The 27,305-nt window shown below is 36.5% G+C and overlaps 1 protein-coding gene across 3 annotated transcripts in view; it reads right to left on the bottom strand.

Annotated features, from left to right (window-relative positions):
* Positions 1 to 27,305, bottom strand: part of DGKB (diacylglycerol kinase beta) — a 587,707-nt gene that overhangs the window by 410,341 nt on the left and 150,061 nt on the right. For all 3 annotated transcript variants that reach the window (XM_074367408.1, XM_074367407.1, XM_074367409.1), the window contains exons 5-9: positions 24,276 to 24,416; positions 17,262 to 17,311; positions 13,962 to 14,036; positions 10,851 to 10,970; positions 2,202 to 2,319 (exon numbers count right to left, since the gene is read on the bottom strand). In XM_074367408.1, coding sequence (XP_074223509.1) covers positions 2,202 to 2,319; positions 10,851 to 10,970; positions 13,962 to 14,036; positions 17,262 to 17,311; positions 24,276 to 24,416 — 504 coding nt within the window. The remainder of the gene's footprint in view (positions 1 to 2,201; positions 2,320 to 10,850; positions 10,971 to 13,961; positions 14,037 to 17,261; positions 17,312 to 24,275; positions 24,417 to 27,305) is intronic.

Raw genomic sequence — 27,305 nt, 5'->3', positions numbered from 1 at the left:
CCATGTCTTACAAAGTATAGGCATGAGAGCAGCTGGCAGTCATGGGAATAAAAGCCCACGAGCTTATGCGATTTTGTCTATTGATTTATCTAAACCTTAAATGGCTGATTAGTCTATTTTCAGAGAATAGATTTGATCATACATGCCAGGCGTTCAGTACAAGTCCATTCCATCTTGTCATCATGTTTGTCCAAAAGGAACAACCTTTCCTGGGCAGCATATGAGATATATATATGTAAATTTTTATATGTATATGCAAATATGTATATATACACATATACAAACATACGCATTTGTGTATATATGTATATACATACACAGATACATATATATTAAAAATGACATAAAGCCAATACACACACTTTAAAGCATCTTCAAATTATTTCATGGGTTAATTCTGAATATAACTTAGGATCATATACAGATGTTCTTTAATAAAATGCTGATTCGAAATAAAGAGTTCTAAATGCACTAAGAATAAAAATAAACAAAAAACAATACACACAAGATCTTATGGTAGCTCACAGAGAAAAAATGTGACAACTAATATATATATGTTCATGTATAACTGAAAAATTGTGCTCTACACTGGAATTTGACACAACATTATAAAGTGATTATAAATCAATAAAAAATGTTATATTGTTGTTAAAAAAAAAAAAAAGGTCGCTCTCCCAATCAAACAAACAAAAATTAGTCACTGCATGAAATTAGAATAAAAAATACCAAATCCACATGATATTTGCATAGTAAACCTCTTCCCAAATAGCCACATCTGTGATTTCCTTTGGCAACACTGAGGAAGAAAGGTACTTTCTTTTCTCTTCCATATTGGCAATAACGTTGAATGCATCTACGCTACCTCAGTCAGTTAAATTTGTGAGCATAATTCTCACTCTGTATGACACCACTCACATTATTAGAGAGTTATCATTTTGTTTCATAAGCTCCCATCAACAGAATGTACCATGAATTTTTTTTCCCTTAAAAATAATAAAACTTTAAAAATAAGTTACTTCCTTTGTACATGGAGAACGTTCTGGTGTAACTAGCCTTTTAAATGTGGCCACCAGAAACTGCCCTCTGAAGTCACACAAGGACACTACATAGAACTTTATTAAAATCCTTAAACACTTAAGAAATCACTTAAAAGTGGCACTAAAACATGATTTTTGATGTCAAGTGATGTATCTGAGAGAAAGATAACTCTCAAATACGTTATCAGAGGAGCTGCTAGCTAAAAATAACATCTGAAAGGTACATATCACATGGAAGCTAGGTAAGAAATCAGATGTAATATAAATGCACAGAAATAGGATGTGTCTAATAATCTCGCCAGTTTCAGTAACTCCATACACTGGAGAAAAGGGAATGGATGGACAAATTGCTGGACAAAAGAGAATGTCACACTTCGGTGAGAAGGACTCAGTATTTCCTCTGTTTAACAGGGATATCAAGGGATTTAAAAGTTCCTTAGGCTGACGTGCTGTTTATTTAAAAAAGCTTAGGTGACTTTTATAAACCGTTACATACACTATCAGACAATTGTAATGGGCAGTACTCAACAGAATAAAATAAAAATTGAAAAAATGCATGTACTGAAATGAAAATAATGGCCACAATTCATGAACTGGCAATGCTCTGGGTTCCAATATCCATTAACCATCTGTGAAGAGTTTTGTCCTGATAGCATTAAACATCACATGCCTGAGGTATAAGACTAGTTTCTATTCCTGTGATTTCTTAACATGAATGCAAATTGATAAATCAATACTTATTTCTAAAAGACTTAAAGGGATTGGCTCATTATAGGAAGACAATGTGAATTAAGTGATTAACTTAGATGAAAAAAGGACAAAAAAAAAATGTAAGCTAGAAATGCAAGAGACCAGTGGCTATTTTCATAATGATCCCAGAAGAAATGGGAATTATAAATAAATTAAACTACAGTGGGACAAAACTGGCTAATGAATTGGAAAATGTCCGTATTTCTTTGTCAAAGAGAGGGTTTCCCAAAACTGAAGAAACTTCAAACTACTCTGACCTAAACCTTCAGAGACATACTGCAGTGGGAAACATAAATCTTCAGTTCAGGAAGGGTCAGGATTATGTCTTAAGTCCATGTACAAACAGGGCGATTCCATGAGATCACCCTCTCCACAGGAGAGGGGATGATGTCCGGGCAAAGCGAACGTACTCACAGGAGCAGCAGAGGCCCTGCTTCCCCACGCCGATCAGCATGTTCAGGCAAAGGTTGCAGTAGGCGGGTTTGTTAAAGTGCTTGAGTCGCCACACATGCTGGCCGTCATCCTTCACGTTCTGCACGGGCCGTTTAAGAGAAACAGATTTCACTTAATGAAATAAACAGTGGGCTAGGGAAGTGCCAACAAAATTCAGAGCTGGACTGAAGCATTTGAAGACAATCTGTTATTTCATCCCTGACTTTCTCCAAGATCGCCACGGAGTCTAGAAAAACACATGTGCTCTGGTGGAACGCGATCCTGCTAACAGATCTCGGGTGCTATGGCAACCTACAAATTCTTGCCTAATGTCAGCAGTTCAACAGCATGCCCCAAACCATCACCATGGGCCACACTGAGGACTCACAAGAACAGAGATGTGTCTGCCTCACCTTGGTATACCTTACCCTCCGCATGATTCCATAAACAAATACATGAATAAAGAAAGAGGAAATACTCTTCAGTGGAAGATTTTGAGAAAGGAAAACCTGGATAGAATATTTACCCTTGCTTAATTGTAGAAATATGCAAATTTCATGATGGTGGTTAGATCTTAGAAGGAGGCAGAGGGATGGGATGGGAAAATAACACCTAAAGGTAAGTCACTGGTGCTAGTCTAAGGCTTTAGTGGGGGGATTCCTTATATGTTATGATTTACATCAATATATTTTGTATGTCTCGTATAGCAAATTTTTAAAAATAAACTTTTTGAAGTGTCAAATTACATTATCATTTTGTTTGCTCCTCCTTTGCGAAATATTTTAATCTTATAAAAAGATGGAAACAATATTAAAATTCTATTATTGTGCTTATTTATAACAATCATTCTAGTTATTTGCCACAATAAAACCTTGGGTTTAATTAATTCACATTCTAACAAAACAACTGTAATTATTACTTATTCTTCTAAGTAAAACCCTACATAACATCCTAATAGCTACTCCGCAGCAGGCACTTACTTCCATCTGCATTGTCAACATTGAAGTAAAGTGAAATAATATGATGCTTATGAATCTCGTGAATCCCTTACAAGGAGGTCAAGATAATAAATGAAGTTATTATATATCATTACTTTTGTTATTATCGTTTTCTGTATTAACATGTAGTACTTGTAAATCATTTACCAAATTATATCAAACTCAGATTAATTTCAGACATCATTTGTTTGTATTGTATAGAAACCATTACTGGCCAAAGTTTTTCAGGTTATACAAGTTGCCATATTTCTTAGAACACAATGACCTAATTAATTTTTTGAGCACCTATTATGTGCTGGGGAGCTAACACAAATTCTGGGGTACAAGGGCAAGATAAACATGTCCAGATCATCTTGTTTCTCTTGATAATAAAATAGTAGTAATAATACTTCCTAACCACATTTTCCTACTCCCAGTCAAGAGATAAAACCACCGGATCTAAAGCACCCAATTAAATCCATAGTAACTAAATCTTACATTAGAACCAGAAATGTCAAATTTGCATCATAATATGAAACATTAATGAAAATGCTTCCTGGGAGATCATTCTCCATGGGTCTCTTGAATTTCTGCACATTTTGTAAGCAGAAGAGCTGTCTTTTTTTTCCAGGCTATCTTTTCAAAGATGTCTGAATTACACAGAGCCTTGAACAATAGAGATGTGTCTCCCTCCAGAGGAGAGGACGGGTTTGCTTACTGTCTATATAATAAAAAGAATCTCTCCTTTTGAACCAAAGGTTAGGCAGGTTTGTCTACTGCATATTATAAAAGATTTAGTTTCCCCAAGCCAGGGGTTCCGAAGCCTGACGCTGTGCACAGCCATTACTTGGGTCCCTCTCCATCGCCCCTAAGAGACTTCATGGGCCAGGAGCCCCGGCTCAGACGTGAAGCGGCTAACACTTCTTTGCTGTGAGTAAACAAGTCTTTGTTGCTGACCCAGGTGCTCATGTCCTCTGCCGGCGTCTATGAACCTGTGGCATGCCAGCCTGTCCACCTGCTGGTACGGTACCTCTCAGCCCCTTCACGGTTCTTGATAATGTTCAGCTTCATTTTTCTGAAAAAGGACTAACAAGCTCTCAACTAAATCCCTTACACAGAACATGCTGTGAGGAGGCTGTCAGAGGACATTGGCGTTGCAGTTTTTTTTTTCAAAACTTAAGACATAGGTTTTCTAGTAGTTTCTGAAGCCAGTTCCAGTTTGCCTGAGTCGTAAGATTTCTAATATCTTCATTATGTGAATGGCATACTTTATACATTCGTTTAATTTTGCTGTATTTCCCAAACTGTCTAGATTTTTAAATTTCTATTCATTCATGTAAGAATAAGGCACTCTGATGTTAAAAGTTTAGGTAAGGAGGTTCATTCTTTAAAAATACACTGCAAGTTAGCTTTAAGCATTGTTTAATTAATTTAATTTTTTAGTTTTCAAGTGTAAGAGAAAAAAGAAAATTTAATTTTCATGTGGATGACTGTTCTCCTAATCCTTGTCATTTCATTTTTAACTGAGTGTCCATTACATGTGAATAAGCCCCATCCTGTGGAAGAGCACATATGGACTAAGTTAGCTGGCATTTTCCTTATCAAAAGATAAACAAGTCTGAACGTGGGTGTTCTGTCAATCAGAACACTTAGCCATGTTACAGGCTGCCACTGATGTACAAATCCATTACCCAGACAGAAAATGCTTTACCAAAAAAACAAATTAAATCGCTTTATAGCTCTTAGCCGGATACATCGCCAAAATATGCAAAGGATGAAATATGTATGTGACTTCAAGAAATTGAAACCAGGAGCCAACTATTTCTCAGCAGTGCAAATTACACTCCGACACGCTGTAGTCTCATGTCCTGTCTTGTTTGTCTTATTTAGATGGCAAACTTAGTGGGGAGGGGGAGAATCTGTCCCTCACAATATTCTATCAGCCAGAAGAACATAGTCCTATTAGTACTTCTATCACAAATAAATATTTATTGTCATAGAAGGGAATCCATTTTTATAAAAGAGGAATAAAGAGAAAATGTGGAAGGCTGGATTCCTGGCTCCTGATGAAAATGTGGATAATCCATTTCACCTTTCTTCTTATTTTCCTTTCTAATAAAATCAAAGTACTCACTTTCCTCGCCCGGGCCGTGGTGTGAGGTTTACAATACCTGTGAAGTCAATTTAGCTCCTCAGAAGACTGGTGTTATATAAACAGCAAATATTATTGCCATCACTGGGCTGGGTTGTGTAACGTCCCAGCACTTCAGCCAAAAGATCTGAGAAAGCTGTCTGGAGGTTTACAACACTTTATTTCATAAAAACTGTGTTCTCCTGATTTTTTTCATTACCAGATATTATTCTTCATAAACATTGATTCCTGATACTTGGAAAATACTGCATTTTATCATGAAGCAGTTCAGTTCTGGGCTGACGTCAAAGAAACGTGTCATGATACCCAGGGGGGCCTGCAGTCATGGAGCCCCAGGTTCCCCCTCGCCTTCTCATCCTCTGTGTGTCAAAGGGAGGTTTCAAAGGGAAGAACGCTCTTTGGACAATTTTGAAACCTACTTCATTATCCCAGTGATTTTTCAAAAGTTTTAGTTTTTCTCTAAATGCCTCCAAGATCACATAGACGGTTCAAGTGAACTACAGCTGTTATAAATAAAATCATTTTTTCCCTAAAAGACCTCAAGGAGAAAGTTCACTGCTGTCACAGCTGAAATGCTCCTGTCCTCACACCTGGCCAGGCCCCCGTTTCCACTGACATCACTTATAACACATAGAAGAGCTAACGTCGCTAATGAATGCAACTCATTAAATAAAAAGCACCTCTAATTCACCTTCCTGTTCTGTTCAAGGTCTCCCAGAAATAATAACAATATGAAAGAAACTGCTCTTTCAGACAACAAAACGAGCAGTGTTTAGTCCTAGGCAGAGAAAATGCAGAGAGAAGTTGTACAATTCTGAATGGAGCTGCAGTCAACTATTTATCTCCAGGCCCCACTTTCTGATGTCAGGCTGAGACCCTGACATTCATCAGGTCCAAATGCCTATTCAACTGTGTGTGACATCACATGGTCAGTTTCTTGAATGGCCCTATCTGGAATCTCAAGAATTATCTGATTTAGCCAGTTTTGTAACTCCTTTCTAGATTGAGCAATGTATAAACAGCAGAACAACTCAACCAAATTCAGTTTTTAAAAAATAAAGTGTAAAACATCAGTTTTCCAAATACAGCTTTTAGTCTATCAAGAATACATCACCTTCTACCCTCCACCATACTCATCAGGGACACATTTCATATCAGAAATCAGGAGGCAAACCAAACAACTACTTTTACTGTATTGAGTCAGGCAAAAAAGTGCCCTAAAACATTTCAATCAATGGCAAAGTCTAAACTACACATAGGGATTAAAGATCAGATTTTGTGAGCACATATAGTGAAATCAAAATATGTATTCATTCAAAAATAATACAGACTAGATGTGGGCACGACCATCTAATACTAAGAAGTTAAGGTATCTGTAGTAACCTTTAATGAAAAAGAGTATATGGAATAAATGTAGGTATATTCATGACTGGAACATTGTGCTGTTCACTACAAATTGACAGATTGCAACTGACTGTACTTAAACAAAAAACAAAAAACAAACAAAAAAAGAAGTTAAGGTATCCTTATTTTAAGCCAGTCTCCTATTGAAGTGTGTATTCCTGTTTTTATGATAATATGAATTTAGTAATTTTCCTTGAAAAATCTAATAATGATAGAAGATGACAGATTTCAGAAACTGGAGCATTAATAATTATCTTATTTATCTAGGAAAAAAAAAACATTTGAACTGAAAGAATGTTAGAAAAAGAAAGGGATACTCTTGACTAACTTCTTTTTATATGTCCAGAGAGAATAACTGTCTGGCGCAAGATGACCTAGTTAGTTAATAACCAAGCCAAGGTGAAGGTCAATTTGATGAAATGCACTGCTACTATAGTAGAGTATAATATAATTAACTAGTCCTCATGTCTTGCTGGGGCAGTCTAACTGAGCTACGTAAAAGATATAAGATTTCATTTTCCAAAATGATTAAAAACAAGTTAAAACTCATTGTTTGTCATGTGACAGATTAGTGATAAAATAAAGCAGGGATCAGCAAATTATGGGTCAAATCTGGCCAATAATCTGTTTTTGTTAATAAAGTTTTATTGGAACACAATGTTGTTCTTTCATTAAGTAGTGTCTGTGGCTTCTGTACTAAACTGGCAGATTACAGTGTTGCAACAGAGACCTGATGTACCACAGAGTCTTAACTATTCACTGTCTGCCCTTTTACAGACAAAGTTGGCCAACTGCCAGAGTAGAGTTTATTGTTAGACACAGTTATTTAAAACAGAAAAACATTTTCATTCAAAATTAAGATTTTTATAAAAAAGTAATTTTTCAATGAGATGAATGCTGAGGGAAGAATGACAAAGTCTCAGGCATATTTTTTTTATTGTCATCAAAATCACATATGCCACCCCAACTCTCAATTTTCCTTTAGATGGTAAGAGGTTACACCATTTCAGATCAAGGATCGTGAAGTTTGAAGGATTTCTTGTAAGAGAAAGGAAATGACTCTTACTCTCTAGCATTTGATAAAGAATTAGGTTCTGACAAACGACACTTCTGATTTTGGCACTGAAACAGATATTAGTTAAAACAGAGTAGTTTCAAAAACTCTGTTGATGGAGAAAAATGAACTATAATAAAATCACAACTGCCTTGCCCTACATCACAAGTGAGGCTGCTCTCCCAGGGCAACATTCTCATCTGTGTAATCTGGCTACTACACCAGTCACTTTCAAATACACTGGGGTATTTAACATCACTTAGAATCAACTCCCTGAGCTCGTGACTGACAATAGACAAGAATATATAGGACCACATAACAAGACAGACCCCATAATAAATGGCTGAATTCAACCTAAAGCTTCTAGATTTCCAATCTGATAAGCAAAGGTGGGAGGTGGGGCGTGTTGGGGGGGGGGGCAATGGAACCATGAATCAAATTCTCTATAGGTAATAACATAACACATTAACTGCCTACAGGAAAGGAAATAAGTCTCAATTACAACAAGAGGGCCTTCATCGCTCAGTTATCACTGTCTCATTCCTGCTTTGTGCAAAACCTATGATGCCTGGGATTTAAAAAGCTGTTTTTAACAAACAGAGGCTCGGTTTTGTGATCTTAATTATATGGCTTATCTATTTTATTAAAAGGTAATTTTAAAAAGATTATTGTATAATCTTTTTAAGAAGTGAAGAAAAAGTGATATTACTCTCAGAATTGTTCTTTACAAGGGAAACTTCCAATCTCATATTCAAGTTGACCTATAGGAGTTAACCAAGGTTGCCCTGCCATCTGGTGGTCATCACTGGGAAGACAGCTTTGGAACACAGCTTTCGGTTACTTTGAAATCCGATACTGATTTCTCCTATTAGGTTCCGGGTGGCGGAGGGCGGGGGGGAAGAGAGAACCTCCTAACTAAAAACATAAAATATAAATATAAGAATGAATTGAAAGTAAATTATGTATCATTAACCTGATTGAAACTAATGAAAAAATTATCATTCCATTGAAACAGTTACTGCTACACTAGAAACTGATAAGGTTTAAAATATTTTTAGTTAAATCCAAAAGATTTGTGGATTATGTTTACTCATGCTATTTTCATAATTTCAAAAATATCTGTATCTATGAACAAAACTAAAGAATTTTCTAAACATTATTTTCCAAAGAAAAACATTAATACTTCCAAATCCTTTTGTGATACTTGAAATATAGATGACTAAGTCTCCATTCCTTATGAAGATGAATACATGTATGTATATATATGACTGAAACATTGTGCTATCCACCAGAAATTGACACATTGTAGCTGACTATATTTCATTAAAAAGTATCAATTTCTGCACGTGCCTGTCCAACCAAATGACTGACTTACTCATTCCTGCATATTCTCTCATTCTATCAAAATAGAATTTCCATAAGTATTTAGAATTTAAACACGTTAGCTTTAAAACTATAAAATTCCCTTCTAGGGAACCATTATCATTAGAATTTCTTGAATAGTCATTTGTCAACTATTTTTCAGGACAGAATATACACCAAACCTTACAAAGTTAACATTTTGTCAGTTTTCTCCCAACAGCCTGATTTACATATGTATTTTGTCAGAAGGCATATTAAAAAATTAAACCCATATTTATGATAGATATATAGTCAGTTATTACAAAAAGATATGAGGTTATGTACAGTATAAGGACATTAAATACAAAAACCATTGCTTCATTAATTTTCAAAATGTAGAAATATGTATCTATTAACAATGAGATCTATATTGATTATCTTTGTTTTAATAAATTATTTAAGGGTAATTTCCGCCGATTTATCATCTATTAGTAATTTTTCTTTTCCTTCCTCTGACCATGTCTAAAATCCCATGGGCCTCATGAAGGGTAAAGGTTAAGCTGAACGTAAAAGAACGTGAAGATCCAGGCAAAACAGAGACAAATTCTGCCGACCCAAAGCCCATTTATATATTCCCAAACGCCTATGTGAATGTGTACAAACATATTTTTACATACTCTCACATGTCTTACAAACACAGGCTGCAAGATCTCCTGAGGACTGACATTTAAAAATCTCGGTGTCTTGGATAACTTAGGTATAGTCTTGAATCTAAAAAACTTGTTATTGCTGGTAAGAAGAAGCATGACAGGTTTTGGGGTCAGCAGCAAAGCAGGAGACACTGTGTTCTTGCATCTCAAAACTCTAAATATTACATGTGGTGCTTTCCATCAGTAAAACTCCTTGAATCTAAGTAAATATTTTACTACATGCATGTTAGAGTTGATTCTTCTTTATTAACGCTAGATACAAAAATCTAGTGTTGACTCATTGGATTTTTAAGTTAACTGTTACTGAAATTCACATCAAGACTAGGTGAGCAAGATTTGGTTTCAAAATCATTATCATACCAAATTCTGATCTCATGTTGGTCTACTTTATTCCCAAACCAGTTTTAATTATGACGGGAGGCACTGATATAAGAAAACCGGCAAACTTAGAAGGAAGAATTTTGAGAGACTGCTTTAAAAAAAAAAAAATACATATATATATATATATATATATATATATATATATATATATATATATATATATATATATATATATTATCAATCATCTTGATATATAGTTGTCTCCTTCAAGTATTGATCTGATCATCAATAAAACAGATCTTCATGGGGACGGGGATTACAAAATGGGTGGAGACCACAAGAACCACAGAATGCAATGCTACTGGGGCGTTTCTTGCATTAAATAAACTGAGACAGCTGAGATTTTTAAAAATTAGATTGCACTTTAAATAGCAGGAAACTAAAGAGAGAAATTATGTGTTAAATAATAAGCTAATACCTAAAATGAATCAATTTATTCATGGCAACTGTTCCCGCACAAGGAGTTACTGTTAAAGTGCACGGTGGCACACGCATTAGAAGGGCCGGGCACTCACTGTACACTTAATGGTAGAAAATGACCAGATCGATTTATAATCAAAATGTGTCAAAGACAACCCTACACCAGGCCATGCTCTCTGTGTAAATGCTTACGTTTTCTAAGCCCAGGAGCACAAGAAGTGGAATTGTTGTCATTCCTCCTTGAATCCATTCCTCCAGAGAGACGGTTCCATCGTGATCATAGTCAATTTCTTCCATCATTTCATGAAGGATCTGGAGTGAAGATGAGGAAAAACTTGAAATACATCAATAAAATAAATGTCACATGATACAACAAAGTACTGCATTGAATTGGTTAAGATAAACTGTGACTAGCTGCTAAGTAGAGAGTTGAGGTAAATAGCTAGATAACTTGGGACAATGTTAACCCTATTATTGAGAATACAGTGGCTTTGTTATGACTTCTACAACGTGACTATGTACATTGATCAACTTTGAGAAATCCTTGCTCAACTTTTTAGTATTTTGTCACCAAACGGTACAATTTAAACAAGAAGATATCTTTAATTTAAGGACAAAAATGGCCTTTAATTGCTTTCCCTAGTCTTCTTTTAATTCAAATATATGCCAGGTAATGACTGAACAAATTAACTTCATGGCAAAGAGCTGAAATAATTCTTTGCTAAGTGGCGTGGGGTGGGGGAATTAAGTTGCTTTTAATTGCCTATCAGAACTTAATAGAGCCAACATGTTAAACAGTCTAGTCATTTTTGATTAGATTTCTTTTCTAAAGATGACTTGCACAGAGTGTCCCAAAATGTTCTCCACAGTACGTGCTTGTAATACATCTATTTCTCGCCTGTATAGTGCTAATATTAGTTGTTAATTCAAAGCGTTGTTGTGAAGATTAAATGCATGAATACAGCATCTTTGAAGAGTCCGTAGCATACATAGTAAGTGTACTATAGGTGTTGTTCATGTTACATTAGCAGAAATTATGTTTGCGTAAACATATTACCCTTGGCTGCTGGGAAGGTGAAGCACCTCCCATCTAATGGCCCCAAAGTGGCAAACGTGGTAGAATCCAGTACAAAATAACTCACCATTTTAATCTAATATGGATGTGTTAATCAATTTGGGGGGAAAAAAAAGAAATACAGAGAGCATTAAAACAAAAATTTGAAAAGGTGCAATAAATGGAATATTTGATATGTTGACAGAAGCGTTGTTTGTAAAAAATCCCTGAACTTGGCTGACTGGTGTCTTTCCTCAGGAAGTATTTGAAAATCAGATTATTTTCCTTCATGAAAACAAACTTCTTTAGAGGTATGGGCAAAAGACTCTTTGGAACAAAATGATGCTGAAATAATTATTTCATTATCCTCAAAATGAAAGACAAGGAAAATTGTTTACAATTTGGTAAAATGGCAGAAGATCTCCTAGGACATCTCTGTCTCCCCTACTAACTGCTATCAACCTCAAAAGTACAATTCTCTTTATTAACTTATGCAGACTCATCAGGAGTCAGACAACGTGTGCAAATGTGTACACGTTTAAAACGGGGAGAGCTGGTGCATCATTAGGCAGCAGGAGGCCGTTACTATGGCAGCGAACACAGTGCACAAGGCAAGTCTTTTATCTTGACTCTCTACTATCCATCCTACCCAGAGAAGAAGCAGACTTCTCAGTGCCTGCCACAAATGACTAATGATGCGATATAGTTTATCATTTGTATTTTCCAAAAGGTATTTGTCCTCATTAGACTGCCCGACCACCAACTATTCCCTTCCTTAGAGCATCCAGATCTCCCCTTTCTCAAAGTCCCCACCACCAAACACTTTCTGTTGTGATGTGGTGCTGCCTCCATCTGCTTTCAAGGCTGACTGAAAAAGATCCCCTTCCCTGTATTACTCCAATGAGGACCAGAGGCTTGATTGATAGATGAATTCTATTCACAGGTATTACATTAAATAGGATGGAGAATGCTGTTTTAAACTAACCAAAAAAGGCAGCAGAATTTATAAGAAGTCCTTTGATTTCAGTGAAAACAGTATTACAATGAACCAAGCGGTATTCTTAGCATTAAATATATGTTACTTTGTTATTCCATATATAAACTACAATTTTGTTAATATTATCTGCCATTCATTATGTCACAGAATGTGCATTTCCACATAAAAAAGAAAGAAAGAAAAAAAAAACAGTAGAGTTAAACCTCAGAAAATCCTAATCCCAGCTAAGAACGTGTCCTCCTTTTAGAAGACAGTGCCGACTTGGTTACCCTCTAACAGCATCAGTTTGCAAAGCAAGGGGAATGCCGTTAGGGCTCTTGCATCACTTAATCATGCCATCACCATTGTGTTGACTGCATAAATGTGAATTTCTGTGGTTAAATAGGCTCTCTGAGTTCATATAAAATGTAAACCATTTAAATAAAACTGACTTGTATTTACTTAATTAATGTGCAATTTGCTAAACTTAGTTCGTTTCCAAGAGAAATTAAAATCAATAACATTTGTTAACTCTCCCTAAAACATTACCTGTGGCCAAAGTTTCTAATCAAGTATGATTTAATACATCTTTGAATAATGTTGTAACTTTGGTATAAATCGACTGAAAATAAGAAGGTTTTTTTAAATGTGCTTCTAGTCATTGTTAGATACTATTTCTTTAAACAACGGATTAGCATTTCCGGGCTCACCCTTTAACTAGCTGAAGACCTTTGGGTAAGTACCATTCATTTTGGGATGGCAGTTTCACCATCTGTAAAATGAATAAAATAGCAGTGCCTACCTCACAGAGTTGTGAGCCTTAACACACACACAAAGGATAACACAGAGCACTGTGCTCAGTAAACCACCATCATCATCTCCTTAATCACCTTCGTCCTCTTTTAGAGTCACTATTTTAGCTGTTCCCAGATAAGGAAAATCATAGAGATCATAAAAAACATGTCAGCTCTGAGGTTTTTATGGCATGACATTAGCCATGTCTTCAGCAGCTTCTATTCACCTGCGTGTACGTAAGACCACCATTGAAATTAATTTCCAGGAGGAGGAAAAGCAAAAGCTATTGACAGGAGTTTCAGAAAATGACATACACCTTTTCCTGTTCAGAATCCACTTCGGCTACTGATTCGAAATAGTAACTTAGAGTTATCAAAAGATAAAATCAATGCCAGTAATATATTACAGTTCCAAAAGAGACAAAAGAGACAGAGGCCCCCTAGAAGGCGGCCACCAGGGAAGTCATTCATGTACCTACTGGGTTAAGCTCTGTGACGTCCCACTCCAGGTACTCGGCCACGTGCATCATCTGACTGATGATGTTTTCCAGCTCCTGGATGGGGGGGGGGGGTGGCGAGGAAGGGGGAGAAACGGGGTGGGGGGAGGGACAATGAATGCAAGGTCTCAGTAAGTTCTTCAGCGTTCACTGACAGGAACTGTTCTGTTCAACTGGTCACTCAGAAACTGAAGGAGTGATGCGATGCATTTTATATAAATAAGTAAACATCTACCTCTTCTCTTTAAAGCTCTAAGTAACAACACGTAAAAGAGGAGCCAGGAAGCAAATTCACTTTGTACTTTGTCTAGAAATCGTCACCAGGAGAGGGCACAGCTATACAAAGAAGGATTTTTTTTCTTCTAGAAGATTTTTAAGAAAAATTTTGTTTGAAAAGCAGTGTCTGATGAAAGTAGCCACATGCATATTTCCACAAGACGTGATTTTCAAGTCACCAAGCATCCTGACCCTGTGTCTTGCAAACAGTTATGGACGGGAGGAAGGAAGTGTTTGAGGGCAACTGAGAGGTTTATTATTATTCTGATACACTGAGAACGCGTATTAACTGTTCCAGCCATTTACTGGTATAATTTGTTCGGCTAGAGGAGTGTTCAGGGTCAAGGTTTGAAGGCTAAGTGTACATAGAGCTTATTTTACAAGGGGAATGAATTTTAGATTCAAGTTTTACATTGTTCTGCTCAAAGTTAGCTCTTTGAGAAACTGCTAGTTAATATATATGGCTTGGCTAAATAAATTAAAACATTTTTATAATGACTTATTTAATATTTAAATTTTTCTGTATCTCCAGAAATGATTAAATATGCTTTGTGAATGCTGATCATTTTAAGGGTGGTCAGTCAATGACATAATTAAAGGTGGTGTTTTATAGCATTGCATTTGAAAATATAAAAAATATAAAAGAATAAGGTTTGAAAGTATATTAATAAAAAATTATTATACTCAAATCTCCAATCTGAAGTATGTGGCTAATATACGTAGGATGAGGAAGGAAACCTGGCAAAAATGGTTTTCTTTTGGGAGGTCATAGAACCTGTGAGAAACTGATGAAAGTTACACTACTCTTCTCCAAAAAACACATGCAATCACAAAAATGTTATTTATACAACACACATTGTCCCCAAAACAATACAAATAGAAATGTGTTTACTTATTACCGATAAAAAAATTTTAAAAACAAGCCTTGGAATTAGAAATTAGTGTGTGTGTGTGCGCGCGCGCGTGTGTGTGTGCGTGTGTGTGTGGCTAATCTTCCACCTACTTTACTTTTGCTTGTAGTGGTTTGGAAAGACTGAAGCCTCTGTATGTGTTTCAAGGAGCGGAAACTACTTTTGGTGACTGCTGTGTGGGCATGTGCCCTCTGTAAGACTCAGCTTCCTAAACAGTAAAATGGATATTCTAATAGTACCTAGTTCATAGAGCTGTTGCCAAAATTAAACAGGCTATTATATAAAATACATTGATCTTATCTGGCATATCACAAGTGATCAATAAACATTAACTAGTAGTATCAGACACAGCGAACATTTTCCAAAGTATTCATTTTCCTCTCTTCTTTCTCCAATATATGAACAGCTAAAACTTTCAATTTCAAAGACAAATGACACGTGAAGATGTAATTTCAACCTGATACTGAAGGAAACATACCAGGGCAGTAAGTTGTGTGGAGAAAACCATACAAATTAAAAACTAGACCTTTCGTTACAAAAAAGACTAACTGAATCATAAACAAACTTATTTACCCTCAGCTCAGTGTTTAATATTGGAAGTGTAGTTATAAATATTGCTAGTAATCTACTATATGTTAACCAAAAAAATGGCCAGAGACCAAAAAAAGCATTCAACTGAATTTTCAAATCAGCTGCCAACCCATGGCTAAAAGCCTAGTAAAGAAACATTATTTTAATGTAATTAAAAAGAAAACTAAATAAAACAGATCCACACTAAAATATAATTTGCATTACTGTAGTAAGAAGTTGCTACAATACGCATATTAAAATATGGAGAAGAAATCTGAATTCCTAGCCGTGAAATGCCGCCAGAAAATGAGCAAATGTATCCTATGGCTTAATACCGCTAGATGGAAAACTGAATACTACTAGGCACTTAAAAATAATAGCCTGTGAAAAATCAGAGAGACTTTAACATAAGACATCCCACAATCACAGCACCAATTCAGATAGGTGGCCATTTCCTAGAGTAGGAATGATATATTTTCATCTTTCTCTGGAGAAGCTAATGCACCATTTATCCTACTCAGTGTTACATAAAAAAGTCTCCAAGATCATCGCTTTGCTTGTGAAAGTCTGAGTTCTGCCATGGGGAGGTATATCCGATGATGAGAGAAACTCATTATCAGAAATAATGTCTGTTTTAATCAATATTAAATGCATCAAAAATTGGCTTTTAATGTACCTATGTACTTCAAAATTTCCACACCTTGACACTTACTTTGTTAATATTCTTATTCTTCCTTCATAGAACAAAAATGATACAATATGCAAAACATTAAACAGAATAGGGATCATTTGATGGTATCTGAGATGGATGTACCTGTGAGCCTCTGATTTGAGAACTAAGAGTCTAACTACTCTCTGAAAACTGCCAATGATTTACCTACAATACAAATAAAATAAACATCTAATTATTGCTTTCAGTCAAATCATAGAGATGGTATTTTCCTTCTACTAATTTTTAAGACTAAAACTATAGACAGAATGAAAGCTGCATTTAAAATCGGATGAGCCATTTTAAAAAGGGAAGTTTGCCAAAGCAATTTTAAATCTGTTTACCTAGTTCAACAGCGTATATGACTAAGAAAACTTTTAAACAATGGGAAAATAATAAAATGATTGAATTGACTTTATAATTCCTTTAAATTTTACTTGTACTCTCAATATTTTCCTAAGTGCCAAATTTCACTGATACACACACACACACACACACACACACACACATATTCCCTTTCTAGACCAATGGCCTCCTATTTCTCTTATGCTTTATTCAGGCAAGGTAGAAGTTTTTCTTTTTTTTTTTTTTTTAATCTTTCTGTGTCACTTTTCTGTAGTAAAGTTATTCAATAGAACAATTGTAATCCTAACAGTTTCCTCAGAAAACTCTCAGAAAGTCAGATGATAAAAATGCTGTGTGATTTCATGGAAATTATATTGTGTCTTCTGTGGTAATAGCTATAAATTTATTCATTGCATTTTTCAGAACAAACTACTTTGAAATTTTCACAGAAAATTTGAAGAAAAAAATTACCGAGCTGTCCAGGAAGCCATTTCCATCCGTGTCGTAGAGGCGAAACATGACTAGAAACAAAAGAGGTGTTGGAAGCAAGGTTACGGGCAAGGAAGATCAATGCTAGAATAAGGCATATTCTTTAAAATTTATTTTCTGTTGAAAACAAATACTGCTAAATCCTCTCCCTGTTCAAAGCAATTTATCTGTGGGATCATTTCTCAAGCTTTAAAAATGAACTAATCATTAATAAAAATACTGGATATCAAATATAAATTCTATCCATTTTTGTTAAATAGCTAGGAAACACTACAAAGCACCATTGTCCAAATTGTTTATTGTAAGATCATTAAATGGAAAGTCAAAAACCACCGAAGAGTTCAGACATTTAGACTCTGGATATTAAAGGACTGAGTGGGTAAGAAGAAAAAAATTGATTTCAGAGTCTAGAAATCAATTATAATTTGGAATGTGCCATTCACTATTAGATGAGCTTAGGGAAACACTGTTTTCTCATCTGTAAACTGAGAATAATCACCGTGGTAAGACACACATCTGTTGTGAAAGTTAAGTGAGGTGATAACACACAAATGCGCATCAGTAGCTCCAGGGCACTACACAAAAATAAGCCATTGTTTTCACTGATCCTTAAGCAGTATGGGAAAGAAAAAAAATTAATGCAAAATAAGGGAATTTTTCTGATGGAGGACTCCAAGACATAAATGTGTTATTATCATGGCTATCACAGTGTATTTATTTAAATATGAGATGTAGTTGCATAAGGTAATTCCTCTGCACCAATGAAACAAGGAGAAGGCCAGGGCTGGCTCCGTGGTAAGGCGCTCAGGAAAGCAGGGTGACAGGTCCCTGGCTGGCCTGGGGACTCCCTTGTATAACTCGCATGCCCCAAGACCACAGAAGAGGCTGCAGAAGGAGTGAAAATCATAGAGGCAGAAGTCCCAGACGTCAAATGAAAGACATAAGAGGAAAAAAAGAAATTGGAAAACAGGAAAATAAAAAAATATATATAATAACTCAAAGTTCTGTCTTATAGTTTTCACATCCAAAATTGGTGATTCCAGAAAGACTGAACAAGTAAAATTAAGGAAAAGGTAACTAACAATGAAAAGATGAGAGAACAGATGGAGAGCTCAAGTTTTCAAACAGAATTTAGGGCAGAGGGTTAGGGAGCTAGTTATAAAAGAATAGAGAAACCAAGCAAGCAAAGAAAATATGGCAGTTATTAATGCCGTGGAAAATAAAAACATTATTTGGCTCGGTAATCCTATAGGCCCTTTCCCTTTTAAAATCATATTTGAAAAATATTGATAAAACTAATCTATCTCAAACATTACAGTAAGACTATTCTTAGAATTTAAAAGTAGTTAATCTCCAAGGTCAAATGAATCACTGAACAAATAGGTCTTTTTTTAAGTTAAAAAAATTTTTTTTAGATCTTATTTTTAAAACCAACATAATCAGGATATAGATTTTTAGGTACAAAAGTAATGTAAGCCCAATATGAAAAGTAAACTGTCAACATGATAGATTCCAAAGGTGGGTCCCTGTTACAAAGTTACAAACTAGTTTAACCCACTGTTTTTCTATTTTTGCGCTCATGTAATTATACTTTATGTAGAAACAATTATGTGCCCACACATGAATTTGGTTAAAAGATCAAAGGAAAGGCACATTATGTAATATGAGGGTAATCCTTTATACCTAGAATTTGTGTCTTTTACAAAAGATTTGCAAGTTTTTATCTATTTGTTTTCTCATTGAATGTTCTACCCTATATACTGGTGTTTTTGTACTTTGCATAATGATATAGAAATATTAATATGGAGATTGTTTTTAAAGATTGGAAGATTTTTTAGAAGGCATTTAAGCCAGAATTACTTTACTTCATAAATTTTTTACTGTTTTATATATTTCGAGACCTACTTAATAAACCATAAGGGTAGAGGGGAAAACAATTTGCTTAGAGTTTTTGACATCTAACATAACGCTCCAATATTTTCCCCTTTTTTTCACAAAAGGAACAATAATAAAAACAAGGAAAGGCAGCTTTGCAGAATAAAAAGAACACTTAGTCAGTAGGTAAAAAATCATGCATTTCAATCACTGGTAGCTAAACTGCTGGTGTAATTAATAACCCCTCTCTCTGGGCTTTAGTTTTTCCATTGACACTAGAGGAATATTGACCAGATGATCTTTAAGGTTTTTTTCAATGTCAAATTTCAGTGGTTCTAAGATTATTACTGTACATAGCAGTAACTTAAACATACAGGTTAGTCTTCATTATCTGTCTGTCAATGATCTATTTTCCATATATTTTCTTTTTTTTTAGTGAACGTATTTTCAGTAAATGTAAACTAACTTAAAAGTTATTCTAGTTAAGTCATTAATAATTTGATAAACACTAACCCAAATGTGAACACCAAGTATTTTAAACTATAAATGTAGTATTATTTAATGCCTGAAATAGTTCACTTTGTTTTTCTCTTGTCAAGCACCCATCGACTTCAATACAATCATTTAACTGTCATTTACTGAGCATCTATCTTTTGAAATACACACACACAAGGGGTAGGTGCAGTGTGAGAAGTTATACACAGTGCGAGGCTACAAGGAAGGAGAGCAAAATGAAGATAGCAAGGTTTCACGATGCGAGCCAGGCTTCAGGTGTAGACTGGACTGACTACGATCCACAGTAGGAAAGATATACACCTCCAGAAAACGCACATTATAAGCAAAGGCACGAAGGTGGAAAAGTTCAGTTTGTCTGACTGAAAAGTGGATTCTTGTAACTGGGACACTGCTGTGCATGTGTACGGGGGTCAATGCCAAACGTGAGACTGGCCAACTAGGTTGGGGTCAAACTGTGGAGTGAGATTAGTTTACAGACGCTACATCAAGGACTAACTTTTATGTACTGTTCAACAGGGAACTATCAAAGGGACACGCTTATCCTGAGTCAAAAGAGAAAGAGGAAAGACACAGAGTTTGACAAGCTTTAGGTAACATGAGAGGAAGTTGCAAGAACTGCTATCTAGTGAGTGAGATGATGATTAAATACGCTGGGGTTTGAAGCCAGGAAACAGCCAAACAAACCTATAACTAGAAGTCGATGGCCAGACAAACGCTGAAGGCACTGGAGGCCAGCTGAGGTTTCAAGTAGAGATATAATCCACAGAGTTGCACATTTTTATTTCACTAGATCTCTGCCAAATCAGTATATGAGCCAATACACTGGGTGCCCGAACTAAGTGAGAAAGAACGACTGACACCGTGGACTATGGAGTCAGCCTGCATTTAAAGGCACTGGGGGCCCCAAAGAAGCAGACAAGCTCAGGAGGAAGGGAAGCGGGCAGTGACAAAAATTCTTAGCTGACTCTTATTTCGCTTAACATGTATACAAACTAACAATGTGAAGGAACGTATGTGAGCAAATATTGGTTCATTTAATCCCCACGGCAAACACAAAAGACAGACATTATTATGATGCCATTTTACAGCTGGGGAAGCTGAGGCCTGAAGAGGTTTTAAACATGTGCCCAAATCACTCAGATAGTAAGTGTCAAAGCCAAGACTCACTCAGTTAGTGAAATGAAGAGTCTAGGCTCCTAAGCACTGTGCTATACCCTATTTACATTAAACTGGGAAAGTGAGAAGTGAACGTACACTGTGGTCAAAGTGAAATACTAGGGTTTAAAAGTTTAGGATAAGAGCATTCTTGGGAAATTACAAGGCTTGGGGGCACTGCAACAAGAGTCAGTGGCTGAAAGGAGACAGAGGGGAGGTGACAGAATTTAAGGAATGTAAGGAGACTCAGAGGGATGTACTGAAAGGCTCTCCATAAAGGGCTGTAGTTGGTTTGAGGTGAAGAGGGCGTATCAGCCCTGATACAACGTTCTCATCTGTGCACCAGGGCGGCTGGTAATTAACACCAGCAAGGAGAGAGAAAAATAGGTTCCGCTCCACAACCTCAGCGCACGCACACACATACACTCACATACACTCACACACACACACACACACACGCACGCACTTTCTAAGGGTCCACGGGAGCAAGTGGATAAACACCTTTCACCTGAAAGGGCCTCAGTACTGGCAGTGAGCTCAGTGAGGAACTAGCACGGAATGAAGGAAAGCAGCAGAAGAGATGACATATGATCAGTAGGAAGTTCAAGAGCTTTTGTTAGCTTCCTTTCAATGCAAAGAAAAACCTTCATTCTAAACACTTTGTAAATGCCTGGCAGAAAAGCCAGGTGGGATAGGAAGTGGTGGTGAGCTCTGAACAGATTTATGAAACGTTATTTGGGGAGGGAAGTCTTCCTTTTATAAACATTTAAAACAATGATATTACTTTTTCTAATAACCCAGGTAAAAGAAACTGTCAAATATGGCCACCATTCAAGTCCAAGAAACAATTTTCACTTCAGATGACTTGTGTGATGGTGTGTGTGTGTGTGTTTTCATAGGACAGAAGGAATGCCATAAACCAATGCTTTTCAAAATGTGGTCCCTGGAGTCAGCATGGCCTGAGATGCAGATGCCAAGTCCCATTCCAGACCTGCGGGATCGCGCTTCCTGCAGTGGTGGCCCAGCTTGCTGTGTGTTCATAAGCCCTGCAGGTGACTCTTACGTGTGATAAAGCCCAAGAACCTCTGGCCTCAGCCAAGGTGTATATACTTCTTTCTGCTTAGCTACTTGGAAATTAAGATTCAAAAACAGTACTCACCTACAAATGTTAATTATATTGGGTGCTTGATCATTATCTATTTCTGTGTTAAGTTAAATTATTTTCTTCTTTTTTTTCCTCTAGTATATATTGTGTCCGTTGAGTCATAACTATTTTGGAAATAAGTATATATTAAATTAACAACCATCAAATTTCTTTAAATTCTTATTGAAAAAAAAAACCTTTATTGAAAGACTCTATAATTAGAATATGTGGAATTCCTAACAATGTTAGGAATTTTTAAAGGGTGATTGTAGAAGGGAAAGACGTGTAAGTGTGTGGCTAAGAAACCGAGTGAAAGAAAAGGATTCTGATCTAACTGATGTAGGAAAGGGCTACGCACTGGCATTTAAAAAACCAAGCAACCAACCAAACACACAAAAGCAAGCTCCAGATGATTAAGGACCAGGTTAAGGTCCTCCCAACCTGAAGACAGTAGAGAAGAGAACTAGAACAAAGCTGGAACCTTAATGTGCCTCTGAAATCGAAATTCATTTACTCTGAAGACTCTGGGGGAAATCGCAGTAATAGAGCCAGGCTGTCACAACTCCATGAGAAGAGTCTAAAAAATGGCTAAGAGAAAAGGAAAATGCAACCACACCTGGTATGAGCTTGGAAAGAGCTGGAAACCTCAAAGAACAGAGGGAAGGGGACTGATAACACTGAAGAAAGGTAAGCGGCAGGTCAGGTTTGATGTGATTCATCCTGGTTTTTTCTTTTATCGTTTGTGGGTTAACAATTCTGCCTTATCACTGTGGACAAAGACTGTTGATTCACAGATGCAAACTGAGGACTGAAAACATGCCTCTTAGGATTTCTACCTAGGATTTGTTTTTAAAAACATACACACAAGTAAAGACAATATACACACACATACAGATACATACACACATATAGATACACATGTGTATATACATACACACAGACACACACATATAATACTTCCAGCTGACCTAAAAATAATTAAGTTGGAACACAAAGACCATGTTGGAGAGAAGCGATGGTGCCTTTATTTATTCTCAGATCTGGAAAAGAATATTTGTCTCTGTATTTTTAAAATCATCCTAAACATGGTCCTGATAACACCTGAGAAAACTCTCTGGCCATGACCTCAATAGAAACTCACTGAGCAATAATATTTATTTTGGAATGAGAGTGTTCTGTAGGTTCTTAGGAATACAAATACATCTTGAAGTGCAAATATTCAACATTTACAGCTAATAAATACGCATTTGAAGAATGATGTTCATGTGGTTTATTCATAACCTAAGCAGGCATGACTCAAATATTATGGTAAATTCTTTGTTAGTAGGATACAAATTATCAACAAGTTACTGTGAAATTTAATTAAACATACTATCTAATAATTCTGAGATGTCACAATGTTCTATATCTGCTTCAAGAAATATCACATTTAGGGTCCATTATCTTCACTATCATTTCAGTAGCAAGAATTTTTAATTCATTTGAATGATATAAAATATAATGAAGTTAATCAGATTATGGAACAAACCATCAGCTCTATATCTGACAAGGGCTTTGGAGACAGAATAGATGATTAAATCATCATGCTTAAGAGTAAAGGTTTGATGTTCTTGCCTTGCAATGAGTACAGTTTGCCACCAGAGGGGGCACTGTCACTGTATTTTATAAAAGAGCAATTATTTCCTTTCAACTAGATAGAAATTCTCTGACACGCCTGCTATATGGTAGAAGAAACAAAGCTTTTGTTTAATTATTTATAATATTCAGAGTCTAATTGCTTATAATATTCAGAGTCAAATCCTAGAATTGAAACTCTCATGTTTGGCTAAAATTTAAGAAATTATTTGCCCCTAGTAAAGAAAATTGGTGATGAAGGTTTCAAGGAAGATTTCCAGAGAGAGGCTCAAGTGCGTACAGGGAACCTCTTTTCTGACTAACAGGAAGATCCCTTCACATACTAGAAATAAATGTTTTTTTTTCCCCCAAAACAACTCAAAGGATAGCTTTCAATATCAGCTTGTTATCAAACTGGGTAAGATCTTTAAAATGTCATTTGACAATCATGCTCGAGAAATACTCAGTAATGAGTGGTACTTTATCAACAATAGCCTAAAATTGATAGATTCTTAATATCTTGCAATGGTCTGATTCTCAGTTGGAGGGATTTATTATTATTATCATTAACCAAGGTCACTTTATTTAATAAAAATTTAGACAACCACAGTAGATGCGATTTTAAGTTTGTCCATTCCCAGTCCCTTCCCCCACCCAACCGTGATAAATAAACTAAATGAAGAAGCACATACACTCCAGTTTATCCTCAGGTCTTCCTCTTTCAAGGAGAGACAGGTAACAGACAATGTCCTTCAGATGGATCACTTCTGGGGAACACGTATTTGCCGGAGAAGTGCGGGGAGGCGTGATGGCACCTTTACTCATTCTCAGACCTGGAAAAAAAAATATTTGTCTTTATAGTCTTAAAAATATTCATAGTGTTCTCAAACAAAAAAAAACAACAAAGAAAATAGAGAGAGACTGCCTAGAGCATGTAGCAAGCTGTACATCTTCTCAGACATAAAATAGCCAAATTCTCTGGTCTCCAGCACAGCAGAGACCGACATTCTATGGCTTCTGTAAGTAATGGGGAGCTCTTTGGGATCCGTGGACACGGGGACTGCTCTGCCTACCCACCGGAGGGTGTCCGGTCAGGCTTCTATTGCCCAGGCTGAGCTGGCAGACAGATTTCAAAGTGTGAGGAACTAGTTTCCTATTCCCCTTTCTCTGCTTTACACACTGACAGCTATAAGTCAGCTGGGGAGATTGATAACCGGTCTTCCACAAAAATCTAAAGGACTGTGAGTCTGTCACAATAAGATTTTTATGTTGATAATCAGGAATCATTCATACCTAAAAGCATGTATTTATGTCAAATATTTGCCAGCCTCATGAATAACACATCCTTTTTGCCATCAAGGAATTCACCCATAAGAGAGAAAGGAAACGTAAACAAAAATCCAGATAAATATGACAGGTTTAATGAGGGAGGTAACAATATAAACTGCTGTTTGGTTTTAATATGGTCCACACACCTTGTTTCTGACAACCACTCACTGCACCTACTCTAGGACAAAGGTAGAGAACTCGAGTGCCCGTTCACAGCAGCGGATGACTGCAGATTACCTGGCCGATGACAGTTACACTGAAACTCTTTCACAATAGTTAGTTCCATCTTACAGAGAAGCCTCGGAAACCAGATCATACATATCTGAGAAGGTCTGCAGGTAAATCCCAATTATTCTTTGAGGTACACTTGGCCCTATAAAAGGAGTTTGGGTGAGATGGCTCATGGGGTGAATGACTATTAGAATCCCAGTCAACCAGGAGTTACTGGAAGGGAGAGAATGATCTTAGGCAAACACAGTTCTACCAGCCTATCATTCACCAGCACCCCTCCGCCTGGCCACGTCTTTCTCTAGTCTTTTTCCTATGACGATAACTGACTGAACACCTGTCCTCTCCTTCAGCCACCTCAAGATATCCAGGTACAAAAATGTAATGCATTACGAAAAGTCCTAAGTTAATTAATTTAATAGTCACAATGCTACTGCTAATAACATGTGCCGTTTATCGAGTGCATAATCTGTGGCAGGAACCGTACTGGGCACTTTAACATGTATCACCTGACTTAATTCTCCCAGTAACCCTGTGCTGCAGACTGCACTAGTCCCATTTTACAGACGAGAAATAGACTTGGTGAGATGAATTTCCCAGAGTTCCATAACTAGCAAATGCATCCTCTTTAGTCTACACTGACGACTTACAGACTATTTTTATTCAAGGCTAATAGTAAGAAAAAGTAAGAAAAAACAATTTACATCTTGATCCAACACAAATACACACACACACACACACACACCAGTAAGTATCATGACGGATCCAATATTTTCTATGTTAACCTATTCATCCTCTTCATTCTTAAAATTCTGTCAAAGACCCCCTAAATTGAATTTATTACCCACTAATGGGTCACAATCCACAGTATGAAAAACACTGCTTTATATCCTTCCTTCATTTCTTTACCAAAATCTTACTTATTTCAAATACGTCATGTTTCATACTAATCCTACTTCTATTTGTAGTTATTGAACAAGATATATATGTATTATAAATTGATTTCCCTCCTTACCAGAAGTGTCACTGTATATCTGATTCAAAAGGACAAGGGTAATTTTTATAAACCAAAGGCAGAGCATTGAAGGCAATCTTGAGCTTTAAAAAAAAACCCACCTGACTAATCCCCACTAACCAACTAAAGCCCAGCCAGCTGCAGGAGTTAAGCAGTCCCAGCTTATGACAAAAGGCGTTCTGGCGTTGACCCCTGACATGACTATAACTTCCAGCCTTGGAGAGCACCGCGCTTGAATTACGGCTGCATAAACTATGACCTAACTCATCCTGCCTGGTGAGCTAATCCTCTCTTCTGCGCTCCCCCTGATGGCACTGAAATGATGTCATCAGCTCGATTTAACTTTCTCGCACAGAAACTCAGCCCCAAACAAAAAAAGAATAAAAAGTGCACGCCATCACGTTCATTAGGAAGCACGTCGGAGGTACTATACACGTCCACGTATCAATGTTCACTTATCTATGATCCTCCGCATTTATAAAACGAAGGCGGATGGAATTTCATTATCAGCTTTTGGGATGCTAAATATAGATCATTGGAGAATGTGGGTCTCACATGATTTTCTGTTTGCCTTCCCTGTACGTAACGTGTATACTGAACATGAACACAAACAGATTTAAATGTGACGCTCCTTTTTGGAAGAAACATGTTACTGGACTAAATTTATTTTTGTTTGACAAAATGAGTGGACTATTTCCCATTTTCTGTTCATGACATGTTGTAAACGGAAAGCTGTACCATGCATTTAGTTGTGCCACAGTTTTACATTGAAAAGAAGAAAGGGTGGGCACAGGTGACAACACACAATGGAGAACTCACTGCCTTTTCCTCAGTCCAGTTTCAGCCAAATTTGGGAGGGAAAATATATACTTTTTGCAATGATTTACAGGGTGCATCAAATTAAAAAAGCATCCAAAAACCCTTTTCACGATTACTTCACAACAACAAAAAAGTTATAGAGCTGGACTTTACTAAATGTTGAGGTAGTGAAGTGAAGAAGCTCACAGGTTTGTTCCTGTTCCTAATGCCCATCCCTGGACCAGTCCACTGTCTGCTCCACAGCAAAAGATGTTCATGTATTTTCACTTACTATTTTGAAAGCAGGCCCTGGGGCCTCAATCTGTCTTCATAGACGTTATTTTTTACACCC

Source organism: Camelus bactrianus, chromosome 7, assembly GCF_048773025.1.
Source record: "Camelus bactrianus isolate YW-2024 breed Bactrian camel chromosome 7, ASM4877302v1, whole genome shotgun sequence".
Lineage (NCBI taxonomy): Eukaryota > Metazoa > Chordata > Mammalia > Artiodactyla > Camelidae > Camelus > Camelus bactrianus.
The sequence above is the reverse complement of the archived record's forward strand: the minus strand, read 5'-3'. Positions and strand labels throughout refer to the sequence as shown.